The 17,174-nt window shown below is 38.5% G+C and overlaps 1 protein-coding gene across 5 annotated transcripts in view; it reads right to left on the reverse strand.

Annotated features, from left to right (window-relative positions):
• Window positions 1–17,174, reverse strand: part of TULP4 (tubby like protein 4) — a 147,852-nt gene that overhangs the window by 16,976 nt on the left and 113,702 nt on the right. For all 5 annotated transcript variants that reach the window (XM_027904749.1, XM_027904732.1, XM_027904740.1 and 2 more), the window contains 3 exons: window positions 14,372–14,552; window positions 11,736–11,870; window positions 7,525–7,691 (listed from right to left, as the gene is read on the reverse strand). In XM_027904749.1, the coding sequence (XP_027760550.1) occupies window positions 7,525–7,691; window positions 11,736–11,870; window positions 14,372–14,552 (483 nt within the window). The remainder of the gene's footprint in view (window positions 1–7,524; window positions 7,692–11,735; window positions 11,871–14,371; window positions 14,553–17,174) is intronic.

Here is a 17,174-nt window from a genome sequence, read left to right on the forward strand (position 1 = left end):
ATTACTACGTAGCTTGTCATAACCATAGTCTGTGGGATACAGCCTTAAATTTGAGGAAAGATCACACAGAGCATTCCCTACTGATTGGTATTTTCATAATTTGTAAGTTTGGCTCAGCTCTCACACTGTCTGGCAGTAATGAGACAGTTCAAGCTGCTTGCAAAATAAATGCAGTTGAAAAGGCATTGGCACAAGTTAGACCTGCCATGTCTACTATATGACAGTTTAAGAATGGCAGTAGTAGAAGTGACCCTGATTTTCCCCAAGGGCTGAATTCCAGCATGGGCAGAACTATCCACCTGACTGTTACAATGGGATCCAAACTGCATTCTTCTGTTCACCTTGCATCAACTACTTCCCTAGCCTACCTATAAATATATTGAGGGAACAAACAAGTATGTGACTTGGCACACAAATGTTTATTTATTGTGTAGCCTTTGATGCCAAAAGAGAAGTCTGATATTCCAGCTCTCATAATCCAATACAGCACACCCAGACAGCCCTACCACAGTGTTGACTATTGCAGCTGTTATAACCCAATATATCACACCCAGAGAGGAAACTTCATCCAAATAGAGTCAAATGAAACCACTTCTTTTCTCAGGTTACTCTGCATGCAGAGAACAGCAGAGATGCAGATAATACCAGCACAAGAACATTTGCAATCTTAAACACAGTCTCAAGGAAAAGGCTTTTCAGAAGCTTTGAAGCACTGGGTGGGACCTCCAGCAACACAGCACTGTGGAGCTCAGGAAGAGCAGAAAGCCAGAAGTTGAAAGACATTGCCTTCCTGTCTGACTTGACCACAGTTTTCCAGTGGGCAACCATAGTTCAGTCACATTCTAAACTTCTGAATGTATGATGCCCTTACATTCTGTTTATGTACTTTCATGCAAACACTATGTTGAGTGGGTGCACATTTAAGTAAACAGAGAAACATACAACACCTAAAAGTGTTGTACTGTTTGTAAATAAAGACATTTCTACTCTTCCCTTTGTACAGTTCATATCCCCAGACCCCTCCTATGTTTTAATATTTTCAATATCATCAAAGAGCACTTGTACCACACTGGTTTGTCTTTGCTTACTGATTTGCAAGGGACACCTTGCCTTCCTTTTCTATTAAATGCTCAGACCCTTTGTACTCCTCAAGCCTAGTATTCAGCAACACTTCCTTTATGGTTAAAGGCTAAGATTTAAGAGGAGATTCAGGGAAAATTAGCCTGTTGTTACAGTCGTGGAGAAAGAAAAGATCACCCAAATGCCAGAGCTGACCTGACCTTTAAGTGTATTGCTCCAATAATATTTTTCAATAACTACACTTCCCACTCTTCCCCTTGACAGACAAGGGATATGAATCAATTACTATAGCAAGTCAGTTATGAGCTGGCCACAGCTTTCCTTTCAAACTTTACTGAGAGAAAACAATTGAACTCCAACATCCAACACAAAAGTATTGCTCCTCATAAAGTGTCCACTTATTTGCACTATTTTAGCTGAAGAAAGGACAAAAGTTGTTGTGCCCAAATTTCACCTGTTAGAAAGTGAACAAGCAGATTCTAGCACAGAAGAATTTTATTTTCTGTGTTTGTATAGTTGGGTTTTTTTTCTGCTAGGAACAAAGAAATGCAGTTACAAATATAACATGAGAATTTTTAATCTCACTTTGCATATCAAAATCCCGTCAGGTTTTGAAAAATCTCGGCACAAACCAGAAATACCTGAATGAATTCCATGGTTTAAATACAAAAATGTAGAAAAAATAATCATGGAAAACCCCTTGAACTTGAACACATAGGTAGGATTCCGCTCTACCACAATTAAGTATTAGAAATAATTGGCTAAAGGACAAAAAAAAATAAAAATATATGCTTTATCAGGAGAAATAATGACTGAAAACACATCTCGGCAAGTGGCCAACAAGGAGCTCTTTTGCCATTTCTTTCAGAGTCAGCTTGAAACTCAGAAACATCTACTCAGATCTGTACCCCAGCTGGGATGTTGGCTCCCCTTAGAAAAACACGCAGGAATAGATATTCCTGCTCAAAGCTCTGTGGTTGCTTCTTGTAAGTCACTCATCTGTCTCAGAGGAGAGAACATAATTTATATACCTTCCATCACTTGTATGCAGTTCAGTCAATGAAAACACTGTTCAAGCTGATTCTTGCTGCCTGCCTTGAGCTCAGAATCCTAAGCCATGGGGCCTGCCTGCTGCTTGAACAAATCCCTTCTTTGCTGGCACTCAGACTCCCACTGGCAATGAAACAAAAATGGTATTCTAGGGCAGAAAGCCCAGGAACTAGCAGGAGTTTTCTCAGGAGAAAGAACGCAACTGCAAAACAGTATCTAGTGAATGGCACATGTAAGTACATTGCTAGCTTGCTCTCACTTGAGACTGCTGATGTGGAGATGCACAATTTTCCCTCTGTTTTTCTCAGAGACAAGCTGAAAGGTGCAATGGCTGCAACGCCCACCTGGCTTTTGTGAATTGTGTGTGCATATCTCTGTACTGCCACAGCATTCAGGGATGGTTGCTGGGAAGGAACGTAACTCCTTGATTCTTCTGTTTGTTGTATTTACAGTGGGAAAAATATTAACTGTTAAGAACTGAGGGTGATAAAAGCAATAAAGACTACGATGTGGTCAGAAATTACACTGCTGTAGTCTTACATGATTTTTTCATATAATAAACTCTTATTTGACTTGCAAATGTTCCTTACATATTCTCTATTTCTACAGCAATTTTTTTAAAGAAGTCACTACAACAAGATTCAATTTTAGCAGAAGGAGTCTTTGCTTAGACAAGTGTCTCCATTTTCCACTCCTGATCACAATCCATTTCTGCAGCAGTCAGAGATGATCTTATGGCCTACATGAAAAATACTAGGGTCCTTGTTGATATCCTCAAGCACGTTTCACCAGTTAGTTCTAAACTGTTGCTTTTGCTTCTGTAAGAAAATAAATTCTTCTTGAACCTTTGTTGTCAACCAATAACAACTAAATAGGATTGATTTCACGCAATATAAATGGAAGTCAACATTAATTCAGAAGCAACAAACCTGAACACTCTCTGTGTAAGCTCAGCTCAGCAGCTTCATCTCTCATAGCCTTTTGATCTGAATTTAACCTAAAACTGCACCTTCCTTCTCAGGCCTTACTAAAATAGCTTTTACAGAACTACAAGGTTTCTGGGGGATCATATAATCTTAAATCTATTCATTTAGATGCTGGGACATTTCCAGCAGATAAACAGCCTGTAAAATGCTGACAGCAGCAGGTCTATAGCAAGTGGGTCTTCTTCTCAAACACTTCTGAAAACCTCTCCTATAAAGATTCAGTATTTACTATACCACTTTGAACTAGGGTTTAAAAATATTACACTGACAAATACAATTTTTCTGCATTTAATCTTGCTGTCTATACAACATGTGAGGCTTAGGTCACTCTCATCCTCCGTGTTCACTGCACTTGAGGTTTAATCTGTCCTTACACCAGTTACACAGTGATATAAAATCATAAATTAATGTAAATTTAGTGTAAAAGTAAAGGTGTATAGATGAGATCTGCATTCTAAATCTGTGTTCTTGTTCTCCCTCCTCTCTGGGACATATAAAAAATCATACAAAGTGAAAAAGGAACCAAAATATACGGTACAACTTTAACAAACTTGTGATTTTTTTCCATCTGATGGTTCAAAGTTGGAAGTTAGATAATTTTGTAGTGTAGGAAACTCCTGTTTAAAGTTCAAGATACAGGAAGATATGAAGCAGCTGTATCCACTCAGAAGTGACAGCAGGTATAGTTAGTTGATATAAGAAAGACCTGTCTGCACATTAGATGAGAAATTCTGAAGTGACAGAACTGGCTTGCAGCATTTCCTCCAAACAATTTCAGCAAGACTATAAAACAGTCTTGAATGAGCTGATCATTCTCATCCCTGCTTGATGCCAGTGAAAGGTTTCCGGGACTTAATAAACAATGTAAGAAATTAACATTCTTTCAATAATAAAATTATGATCAGAAGGGCAGCCTGCTGTTGTAATTACATTTTCAAATTTTGAAAAAGCAGTACCATGAAAAAACTGCCAGCTAAAACAATTGGGCATATTTTTGGTACATCAGGTTAGTGTTCGTATGTACAAGGACAAGTGCAGTACATGAAAAATTTTACAGAAATTGATAGTACATTTTTTAATAGTCATCAGTTGATCAACAGCTCTTAAGATATACTTTTAGTATAAAACAAATAACCAGTGTCAACTCTGGAGTCACAGTATGGACACAGTTTGGTCCGGTGTGATATTCTGAAGTTTCTTCCAAAATTTTTTTCATCATTTTTTCAAAGTTCAAACCAGTTTTATTCTGTGTAGCAAAAATTCAATATTGGACCAATCCTTACCAATGTTTTTTCAGTTCTTTCCACTATATTCTGCAAATATATCCTTGCAGTATGCCAGAGTGGCAGCCTGAAGCCCCAGAGCAGGGAACAGGAGACAGTGTTACACTGTGTTTATACCACTCTGTTTATGAATGCTGTTTTTCATGCAAAGCTCCTGCTTTCACTTCAATACTTCTATACAAGTGTGATTTCTCTCTCTGGGGGTTTTACAGTCAGCAAACTAAGTCTGTGAACTATAAATTCCTACACTGAAGGTAAAAGCTTAAGAGAGTTAATCAAATGAGGCAGAGGATGCCAAAACCATACTAAAGCTGGAGGAGAAGAGAGCAAATAAAACATCTTGAAGGGATCCACGACAAGAGTCATCATCAAGATGAGTTACCTGCAGTTCCCAAATCTATTCTACCTTTGGGGTTTGCAGTGATTTTATGTTCAGTAACATTCCAGTCAAGTTGCATATTTTAGACTGAGTTCTGTTATAAACAATAAAATCTCCTGTTTCCTGAATATCCTACTGAAGACAGGACAGACAAACAGCAGAAACAAAAACAATTCAGCACATTTTACGGACAAAATTAATCTTCAGATAAAATTCATTTTCAGACATCTGCTTTATCAAAGAACTGGGAGAGAGGACCACATGGAAAATCAGTTTTACACCTGTAATCCACCATCTTCTCCGTTCATCACTGTTTTACTTTTTCTGGCCCTTATGTTCAGAGCAACAGTCATTTAGAATAAATGTGCCTTCTTCAGAAGAATAAGTCTTAGCAGGAGAGTTCAAGATGAGGAAATTCTCTTATTTTCTTCTTTTTTTCCCTTCAGTAACCAGTGATGAATTTTATAAAATCACATTAAAAGGCTGAATGTCATGGTACAGAAAACTAACTAATCTACTCTGATGAATCTGTCATGAGACAAATCACTGGGACCACTGACTCATTCTGTCATTGTTGCATATATGTCTCTGGAGCAGAGGCATGGCATAACAAAAGCTATTAGCAATTTTCTTTTGCAACTCTGTTTTTTATCTGGCCCTGTTAGTACACTGATTACTTAACAATGTTCTAGCATACCTGTCACTTAGCTGGTAATGCTGCTAGATCAGCATTCAAATACATAGAAGAATAAAGTCCACATGAGCAGATACAGGTGTCCTTCTGAAAAATCCCTCACTTCCTCCTGCAGCTGAGTAAATATGAATTTAAATGCACCAAATAAAGAGAATAAACACTGACTAATAAGAGAAGAGGAGTGGCTCTAATTTTAGGCAGGTTTATACACGCAGTTTTTTATTAAACATAAATATATCAGTTTGAATGTTATTTTCATCCTGGTTTCCAAAGGAAATGAGACTCTATGATTCTGCTATTAAGCGGCGGTTGCCACCCCCCGACCCTCCCCATCCTTCATTTCCAACCTGGCTTACAACTTCTGAAGCTGTTGGCTTTTCATCTGCAGTTGACAATGTGGGAAGAAGTCTCCATTACATTAAAATACTGCCACTTCCATGAAAACTAGCAGCTGGAAAGAGCTGAGAGACTTACATTACTACTTTCACAATGAGAAATATTGCAATATAAGCTTGGTGGTAACATGTTCTGTGTGGCCTGTCAGTTGCCCTAGAAATACTCACATAATGGCAGAACGATTAGCCCTCATGTCAGCCACAATATGTGCTTTCTTCCAGCTGATTAAGTAGAGTAGAAAGGACAAGAGCTGAAAACATGAAGCTATATTTGGAGAACCAGAGGAGATGAAGGTATTTAAATAAAGGAGAATTTGAGATCACTAGGAACAAAACCGTAAGAGAAGAGCCTGCACACACTCATACTTTAAGGCAACCTGGCCTGATCTGATCACATGCTCAAACCACACTGTGATTTCACAGCTTAACACCAGTGTTACACTGGTTCAACAGCTAATGTGGGCATGCTGTATTCTGGTACCGAAGTAACAGAACAGGTTTGGTTTTCACCTGGTCTGGGAAAAAGCAACACTGATATAAATATGTTTTCTTCAGAACTGATCCAGAGAGGAAAGGGCTGTACTACTTTGCTGAAGGGGCTATGTTTAAGACAATAAAGCTGTTTATGGGTAAGACTTTAGGTACCTAAATCAGCATTAGATGTCACTGTATGTATTTAAGTTGGCTTTAAGAGATGATTATTTTACACATTACACAACTAAATATTTCTATCTACGTTAGAGTGATAAAGTTAATAAGCACAGGTTAATAAGCTACATATAAGCAAACACAAAGGCTTTAGCAGCTGGTTTACTATGTCATCCTTTTGTATCCATCCCAGATCAGGGTATACTGAAAAAAAAAATAATACATGTACCATCATTAAACATAATTAAGTTAATTTATCTATAGCACTTTCCTTCACTTTTAGGTTTTAAAGCTATTATAAAGTTTCACTTCTAACAGCCAGAAATCAGAACGAAGTCATCACTATTCTGCAGAAAATGAAACAGAGATAAATTCAGCTGGGCTCTGGAATATCAGTGAAGATCTATCAAGAATGTTGTGCTCCTGAACAGCACACAGACCATGTGTTGACATTTACTTGGCAAGTTACATGACCGAGGTTACAGCGAAAGTCTGTACAGAAGGTGGGAACAGAAACAAGACTTTCTGATTCATCCTTTTCCATCTGATGCCATGAAAAGTAAAATACTGCATCAGACCAACTGATTGTACATTAGAAAATTACAGCAATAACAAAGACTAAATAATCTTGTAGTTATGATACCGGACTTGGAATATTTTTGTCCAGCTCTTGGCTCTGCTACAATATTAACCAACTTATTGGGGTTTTTTTTCTCCCCAGTCACTTATCCATTAAAAAACAGTTTTCTTTTTCTATCTGTCTGTTCATGGCCCAATGATTTTGGGAAACAATACCTAGCACAGTGGACCTTAGGATCAGAAGCAATCTTGCATGTCTACCTTAATGCAAACAATCATTATTTATACTGCATTTTTATCTATACTGCGTTTTTGAATGAATTCAGGACATTTTGCTACCTTTTCCACATTGCAGTTCTAAACCAATGAGCTAACGTGGGAAAGACATGTCAGCAAAGCATTGAGAACAGACTTAAAAAGTACCTCCTACCTGCACAGGTGTCTCCAGAGTGTAGATATGTTCCCCACGCACATTGTAGAACTTGACAAGTGCGCTTTTCAACAGGGAACCATTGCTGAGGTCAACCAGCTGGTTTTGCTTTTCCATGCCTGCTACTGCAAGTAGGTCTCCTTGTGTGCACCACTGTACCACCACATCTGAAATCACAAGGATGGTGTGTAATCGTCAGAATTGATCAGAATCAATAGGAACAGCATTTCCAGATTACACAAAGTAACTTGAACAGATAAAACATGCTCTCAAAAGTTACTGAAGTACTTAGAAACCTAAATCTTTTCATTGAAACAGCAGAAAATACATCACAGATGCACTTCGGAGAATGACTCTCCCTACTCTTTACATTGCAAAAGAACATGTAAAAAACATTCATTCTTCTCTCTCTGCGGTGAGTCTGTAATGTAATCAGTGGTTGCTCCTTAAACACCTAAGGACAAGAATTTACTAGAGACGTTAAAACTGATGGGGAAGATTCTATGTACAGATTTGGGGTAAAAAAGTGGAATCAAGTTAATATGCAGATAAATACTCTCACTAAGACAGCAGCAAAGAGTATTTGTCTGGAAAGGCCTACAGTGAAAAAAGTAGAATATCTGGCAGTCCCTCATGTTCTCACTGGCTGTGAATATTAACTTCTAGCATAACTCAAACTAGAGTTATAACTTAGTGTAATGTGAAATTAAAAAGACTTGGACTTTTGTCGATAAATACATATGGCCTCCATGTCATATGTTTTCTTTTGCCACCATCATATAAAGATGACTAGGGGACTGGAACATCTCTGTTACAAGGAGAGGCTGAGGGAGCTGGGCCTGTTTAGTCTAGAGAAGAGAAGACTGAGATGGGATCTCATTAATGTGCATAAATATCTCAAAGGTGCATGGCCAAGAGGATGGTGCGAGACTCTTTTCAGTGGTATCCCGTGATAGGACAAGGAGTAGTGGCTAGAAACTAAAACACAAGAAGTTTCACCTTAACATGAGGAAGAACTTCTTTATGTTGAGGGTGGCAAAGCACTGGAACAGGCTGCCTAGGAAGGTCCTGTAGTCTCCCTCTCTGGAGACACTCAAAACTCACCTGGACATGTTCCCGTGTTGCCTGCTCTAGGGAACCCTGCCTTGGCAGGGGGGTTGGACTAGATGATCTTCAGAGGTCCCTTCCAACCCTAATAATTCTGTAATTCTGTGATTCTGACTTGTGAAAATCTACTCACCTGCTTAGCAGGGGTTTGCCAGAATCACACAGGAACGGCTTAGTCTCTCATATACACAGATATGAATATACGTATCAGTTACTTCTCTTACAGGCACCTCATGATAAGGAACACCCACGACTTAATTTGGGGATGTTAATTTCAAACTCTTATATCCTCTAGCTCTTTGTCATACTTCAAGAGCAGCTCTAAAACAGTATTTTGCATTTCTGCTTGTGTTTCAGAGGCAGATTTGCATGTGCAGAGAATACTGAGCTAGTCTTTAAAACTTTTTACTCTTTAAACCAAAGGTGAAAGGTAGCCCTTTTGTGCTGAGACAAAGTGAAGGTAAAGACAAAATTTCTGTGCTCTGGGATGCTCAATCTGCCAAGAACCTTTTGAAGACGCTTGTGGGCGAGAAGCTGTCTTCAAATGAAGAAGCAGTAGAGAAATGAGAGTTGGCAGGAAGGATCTCAAAATTGTTTCAAGTTGTCAACTTGTCATTTTCAGGGACTTTTATGTGCAATTTAAAATGGTTTTGTATTATTTCAACTTTCTGATATTTCTCATGGGAATTATGCTTCTGTATACATCAGAGGCAAGATGCAAGTTCCTCAAGATAATTTTCCCACAGCTGGCATAGTATGCTTCTTGTTTTCTCTTAGTTTTCAGCCCTCTAAGTAACCTACGATGGGATTTAATTCATCTTTCTCAGAGAGTAAAATGATAGGCAGGCTAGAAATAAATGAGGCAAGCTGATCAACTCCACTTTTGGTAACTGGATTAACTACAATACTACCAAAATGAAAAAACAGTCTCCTTTGGATACATGTCTTCAGGTAAAACTTCCAGCTGATCCCCATACCAAGAGGAAGATGAGTGATTACTTTGTCCAGCAGTTTTCTCTGTCACAAGCTCCTATAATTAGGCTGTTGCAAAGGCAGTGAAGGGTTGGATGTGGCTCTACTGCATGCCTGCACCGCCAACAGGGTCTTCAACAACTATTGAACCCTTATATAAAATAGTTCAACTGATAACTAGGTTCTCAGCATAAGCACAGAGATTAAAAATCAGATGGAGGTTTTGCCCAGGGTAATGGTCTGCAAGTAAATCAGTGGATCAGTCATCCCTAAAAACTACTTGCCAGCCACTACAGGTATGTGTATCAGCAAACACTGAACAGGGAGCATTGCAAATTTGCAATACCTCAGCAGGCAATAGCTCTAACTAACTAGTGCAACCAGTAGATGTAGTTCAGCAGTTCTGCAGGTACCAGTGGGCTGAGAATCACTGAGTTAAAAAGCATAAAAAAAGAAAGGATACATCTGAACAGTTCAGGACCTCCACTAGGACTGACAAAACCACCAGTACTGGAAGAAAAGAAGAACTTTTATTTGGGTAATCAAATTATCAACGTTTTTCTCTATCAATTTCACTGAAATATTCCCAGTAAAATGACAGCTCTGCAAAGCCAGTTGAATGGCAAAAATATATTGTTACTGCTTGAAATAGTTTTATAGTTGACTGCTTTAAAAACACATTGAGTAGCCTTATAACAGCCCATAAAGGCAGGGATATCTGCTGCAGAGACCACAAAGCAATACTTTGAAATTTCAAACACAAGCAGAGGAATAAGAACTTGCAGCCAATACTGAACACCATCCACTCTCAGCAGAATACCAAGTGCCTGGACAGGACGGAGATCCTGAACTGGGTGGTTTTGCACATTCTTGACATAATTAAGGGATCTTTTTTCTACTAGTGAGAGTCAATGGGGAAAGAGAAACAGGACAGACACACTCAGCAAGAAAGAGCCCTGCAACTCTAAACAGAGAACAACCTGTGGTTTGTTTCTCTTACTGTTTCCAGTGGAAAGATGGACTAGGTGACAACTCAAGACTACTAAGTTTTCCATACTTTAGGCATCCTTTTGGTTGACAAAGTTTTCTGGATCAAAGGGTTGCCTCATGATGCCATATTTTGCCACTCATGCACTTCTTGTGATGGCACAGATGGAGGGAGGAGTGAAAAAGAAACCTCAAAGGTGATTTTTTTTTTTTTTTTTTTTTTTTTTTTTTTTTTTTTTTTTTTTTTTTTTTTTTTTTTTTTTTTTTTTTTTTTTTTTTTTTTTTTTTTTTTTTTTACATCCAAAGACTACTTTATATAATCGATCACCAAAAAACTATGGGGCTGGTGTTAGTGAAACTTTTCACCAAAACATCCCCCTGCCCCAGAACAGCTAAGAGTCTGCTCCAACAGCCTCATTTTCTTTTCATCTAACTTAAAACTAATTTACCCGTGGAGGTGCTAAAGCATATGTGCCTATGTGCGGCAGTGAATCAAAATGTCTCTGCAGGCAAAACACAGTAAATTGTACTGAGAGTGCCGGCAAAGTAAGGGACTTTTTTAATAGGCAAAACCAGTAAAAATTTCAATGTGAGTTAAAGATTTTACATGGAATGCCGATTGAACAAACATTCATGCACATCACTTAGCAAGATGCATAGTAATTAATCAATGCCATTGTCCTTCTCTCAGAATAACTTGCTTCTTGATAGTTAATAATTCTAGCAAGTTTTCAATATTTGTGAGAATCAAAGCGGCGCTGCAATTCACATTGGGTTACCAAAAGCACGAAAAACTTTGTCAATTAAACATGCAAGGGCAGTGTTATGTAGCAGAGGCATTCACACAAAAAAGCATAAACACACCAGTACATTCAGCTGAACAACAGCAAACAGATCGATTGCTCTACAAAACTGCCAAAAAACACTATATCAAAAACATTTTGAAACATTATTCAAACATAAAAACTCCATCAGCCAAGCGCTGTTCTTCCTCCAGCAGGTGTCACTGCTCCAAACAGCAATAACAGCAGCCGAATGCTTCAGGGTTGAGGAGACACAATCACAAAAACATAACCTATGCACACATTATTAAAACCACAAGAAAAACAGAGCATAGGAAGGAGTGAAATGGCTTCTTTTTGTACCTTTCAACCCTGAGCGGATGATAGTAGGAGACAAGTCATCATAATTGTTCATTAAACTGATGTCTCCTGACGTGAAGCTGACAGTAAGCAGTGGCTTGGTGTTCTGCACCGGGACGGGATACGCAGCTGGTCCATCTGCAAAACAAGGCTCTGGAGTGAGCAAAAGGTAAACAACCAAAAGTAACTACACCTAGGCTGAAACACACAGTATGTCAGCCTACCATCATCAGGAGTGGTTTCCAGCCTCAAATTCCACCTGTTTATTTCTGCAACATTTATAGGCAAAAGCAAAGCAGATTTCCCTACTTAAGCTTGTCTGTTTCTGTGACACTCCTGTGTTTTTACTTTGTGAATTTTTACTGCAGCATATCCAAAGTGATTTATTGCATATCCTATTATATTATATAGCGGTGTTTTTCAATCTTTCTCCATTGTCAACTCCCTGAAGTGCCAAAAAATTGAAAACCAATGCCTCGGAAGACTTCCTTGGAACCCAAGTTGAAAACCAGTGTGATGAACAATATAATCACATTAAAAATTATTTGTTCAACATACATTCTTCTTGGACAAGTGCTCGGGACTCCTCCTTAAGTCACATAGAGACATTATAAGAACTTTAAGAGAACAATTTGACCTGTCACAAATTACTTCATTCTAAACATTAAGAGCTAGGCAGCAGCATGAAGTTACCTTCCATTCTGTGTAACAGGATCCAATGCACCCAAAGGTCTGAGTGAGCCTAAATGGAACATGTGGCTTAAAAATCATTTCTGCAAAGTCTCTGCTCTGGGTTTGTTTTTCAGTATTCACTGAAACTCCTTTGTTTAAATACTTCATGACCAATATCACCATCTGTAGCATTTGCTGTTTAACTCTTCCTGTTTACAGTTTCTGAGAGAAGATGTCACTGGTCCCTGATTAAGTGTCTCTCAAGGCCCAGCCAATATCTTTTCAGTCAACAAAAATGGCAGAGCCAGTTAAGAGTAATATTGCTTTCTGAACTTGTAAAAAAGTTGATCAGAAAGCATTTTGGAGAAAGATGTCTACTTATTACCAACTCTGTGTGTATATAATCTAAAAACAAAAACCCAACAAACTTCTAGTCCTTCTTACACATCTGTGTGAGTCAAAGGCTCATCACCTTTGAGCGATTTATGCTGCATCTGCTCTCAAGAAAACACATCATGTTTGGGTAATCATTAAAATAGGCTTGTAGGCTTGTAATGAGTCCACCCACCCCCTGACTGACTCAGAAAAAAGCTAACACATTCAGATCATTTAAGTTCTCATCTGTGTATTCTGCAGCTTCATCATCCTCCAACTGGAACCTCAGTATTTAAAAACAAAAACAGCAAAAAACCAATTCAATGCTGTTGTCTTGTCTTGTTTTAGAAGCTTGCTAGGTTGAAGTTAATTTCTTTTCTTTTAAGATAAGAAATCTCACCCAGTACCAAAAGTGAGGAACGAAAGCCAAAATGAAACTCAGTTTTAAAATATGCGATCATTTTACCAGATGATCAGACTATCTTCTTTCATTATCTGTTAAATACATAAGCTTGTTATACAGACAAGCTTATGTATACACACATGGTACTGGAAAAGGTAGATTTTTTAACTGAATCCAAATTAGAGTTAAAACTGCAGAAGTCCTCAATTCAGAGGTTCGGATCTGAGATGCAAATTCAGAATTATTTCTAGATACTTTGTATTTAAAATTTTCATTGTACAATCACCACTGTATAAACTTAATTCTTTATTTAGTTCAACCATTATACACTAGAACACAGAAATTACATATCTACAGCTTATAAACTAATCAACCACATCACCGGGAAGTATTAGTGTTACTTAAATGAGAGGGATGGGACTGACTGCGCATGGACACCTAGGCCTCATATGTCTTTGCTACTGATGATTTTGAGAGTTTAAAACCAAAGCATTTCACCAAATGAGTTGTACTGAGACTTAAGGAGAGGGAAGGATTTCTTCCTGACCCTCAAACTGGCAATCTCCTCTGAAGCATGTGAATTAGTAACTCCAGACATCTTTATTCACCCTGCTTATACCCCACATAATTGCAGATAATACCTTAATTTTCGAGTCTTTTATGGTATTTATTGAACTCTTTACATCAGGACTATCAGAGATGGGACTGAAATGATAAGCATTACAGAAATCCTAAGAGACAGAGATAAAATTACATATACAGTACTTCACACTATGTCTAGTACTTGCGTCTTTTCACATGGATGTATATAATAATGCATTAACTTCCATGACTGCACTTTGACTACCTGCACACATACGAACCATTGCAATACCTCAAACCTGCTTATCAGTGAAACCTGACATGCCTCTATCTAGTGCTTTTTAGTCACCCTCACTGAAAACTTTGAGCTTTGTGCTGTTATCTCATTTGTGCAGAGGCAGAGCAGCACAGATGAGGTATGACCTGCAGCAAGGCTGGTGGCAGAGCTGGGAACAAACCCATTCTCCCATACCAGCTCTCTAGTCTACCAGAGCTTGAAACTGTGGCCATCCTGTTGTTTTGGAACAGCATGACAACTCCCTGTATTTGAGATGTCTTCACGAGCACTTGGCAAAACTGAAACAGAAGGACATGCACACAACACTACCTTGTGGTGGGGAATAGTCATCGGAGTCCGTGTCGCTCTCGCTGCTGTCCTCCACCAGGAAGCTCGGGTAGTTCCAGGACATGTTGAGGATGCCGTCTGACTCGTGAAGGAGCACATGGGCCAGCATTCGGCCGTGACAGTCCATGACGATAACTTGTCCATCAGCAGTGCCAAACAGTACCTGGAAATAACAGAACAGGCCTTAGTCTCTCCAAATGTCAGCCACTGGACCCTCCTTCAAATGCATCTTGTAGTTAACTAGCTATGCTGGAAATTAAGTGAAAGCAAAGCAGTCAGGGATGTGAAATGGTGCCAGAATAGGACATTGCAACCAAAGATCTATGTAAAGAATGAAGTTAAAGCAGTAGAGTCTAGAGCTAAGTTCATAAAAATCTGCAAGCAAGTAATGTCTTGTGGTGCATTTTGTTCACTTTCACATGAAACATTACACTTTATTTGAACTTGGCCATTACTACAACTGAAGTGAGCTGGCAGAAGGGCTACCACAGATTCTGCAGTATTTTTGGATTATACAGAAACTTCTAAAATTGGTGGCAGAAACTGAAGTGTGCATCAGTCATAACAGTATCAAAAGAAAAGGCACTGCTGACAAAAGTGAGGTCTTCGCAGAGATTTCAAACAGCTTGTAAGAAAGAGAAAGCTGAATAGAGAAAGACAGGCTATTCAGTTGACAAGCTGAGAGCAGGTGGCAAAACAGAGGCAAAAGCAGTATGATCAGTCCAAGAGGAAGGCAACGTGCTACACATTCAGGAAGAGATGAAGAAGAGCTTCCACCCACCATTTCAAATACCAAATGGATAACCCGAGTTTTTTTCTTGCCTCTACGCAACTCCATAGCCATTATGCAGAGATTGAAGTCAGACTGACTGGAACCTGCAATTTTACTTTCTTATAAGCATTTTCTGTTTCAAGGCTTTAAGCAAGTTAAGACCTTGCATATTTGATGAATTTTAGAAAAGCATCAGGAAATAAGGATGAATAAATCTTAAAACTATAAATGCATTAGCCAAGGCTGTTGCTGCTATCACGTAATTCCATAAGAGGCAAATACATTTTAAAGCAAGTTTAAAGGCACTCATCAATTTGAAATCTGGCCAGCATTAAAAATGAAGCTAAAAGGAAGGCCAATCTTATACTTGCTCTTCAGTCTGCCACCTATTTCCAGTACTTGTAAATTTAAGTTACTAACAATTATATGCTCAGATCAAAAATTCACCTAGCCTTGTATCTTACCTTTAAGAGTGGTCAAGTGTTTGGGGAAGAGTAAAAGAACATGATGCACTGAGCAGGCATCTCCCCTACACACTCATGTAGCTTCCAGCAAAAAATATTCCTTCTTCTTTGGTAATTGATAATTTCACTTGGTAACCTTTAGCTCTTAATACTAAAAGAAATACAGAATGATTGCTCCCTAGTTACATTCTCAACATCAGTCACAATTTTTATAGACCTCTATTATCTAATCCCCATGTCATCTCTTTTCCAAGCTGAAGAATCATAGCCTACTTAGGATCTCCCAGTACAGTTGTTGTTCAAAGACTGCAATCACCCCTGCTGGCCTCTGCTGTCAGAGGTCTTCTTTTCCATCTTCCTTCTGAGATGTAGTGTCAGACTTGCAGCATTAAAAGCGTGTTTCGTATCAGACTTATACAACAGCGCTCTCCTAGGAAGCAATTGTCATGGTTGCACTTTTGGACGTTTCAGAAAGGAAGCGTGGCTTCTTAAGTCTTAGTCAGTAAAAAAAAGGCACTAAAATTTCTTCAATGATCAGTGTAATGATCAATGAAGGTTGTAAACTAGAATGGCAATTTAACAAAAGAACTCCAGTGAAGTCATTAAAATCTTAAGAAAAAAATGGAGTAGTTCCACATTATCAAAAGTATTGAAAAAAGTCAGTATCTGGCCGCCTTAACTATAATCATTACATGTTATGAGTATTTTTGTGTTAAAGAGTTGCTGGATTAAAGCAGCAACTAAAGTTTGCTACAAGCCTCAGATTACTACTCTTAGATACAAAAGCAAGAACTCCAGCTTTGTTCATCTCATGTCACTTTCTCTCATGATCCTTTATTCTATTCTTCTTCCACTTGTATCATCTCCTTTCACACTGTTCATTATTTCAACTGTTTTTATGTGCATAATCAGCACACAGTCGCTTTCATTATTTACTTTCAAAACACTGCCACTCTCCCTCAAATCTCTACAAAATAAACTTCTACAAAGGCAAAATCCTACTAGTTTCTCACACCACTTTCAATCTACTCTATAGGTTAGTTTGTTACCAGTTTCCTAGAAGCTTTATAACTGCAAATACCTAGACAGAGGAGGTGAAACTCTCTATTGTTTCTGACAATTGTAGTAGAAGATTCTGCCTCCTAAAATCCTGTAGAAACATTTTATAATCGGGTAGGAATGCTTGCACTCATCACCCAAAGCCCAGTCTCATCTCAGTCTAAAGGTAATTCTTTTGAGTAGCATTGCCCCGATATCATTCAAAATTATGAAGTCCTCAGTAATTTCCAATTCAGATCAGAACAGGTGCATGTCAGCATCTTAATACTTGGACTGGAACCTGAGAGCTCTTTAGCAACCTAGAAATGTCAGAGGGCGTTCTTCATCTCTTTAGCCAGGTTGTAGGTTGCAAGGAGCAGCTTTACGCTTTGGGGTTATTGTAGCAATACAACCTTTAAGATGAAAGCATTTATCAGGCTGATAGCCCTGCTGGCTGAACTCCTGCTGAAGCTGTAAAAATATCTAATGGTGTTATCATCCATAACATTAC

Source organism: Empidonax traillii, unplaced genomic scaffold, assembly GCF_003031625.1.
Source record: "Empidonax traillii isolate 1590-97213 ecotype Southwest subspecies unplaced genomic scaffold, ASM303162v1 scaffold24:size2376012, whole genome shotgun sequence".
NCBI classification, from domain to species: Eukaryota; Metazoa; Chordata; class Aves; order Passeriformes; family Tyrannidae; genus Empidonax; species Empidonax traillii.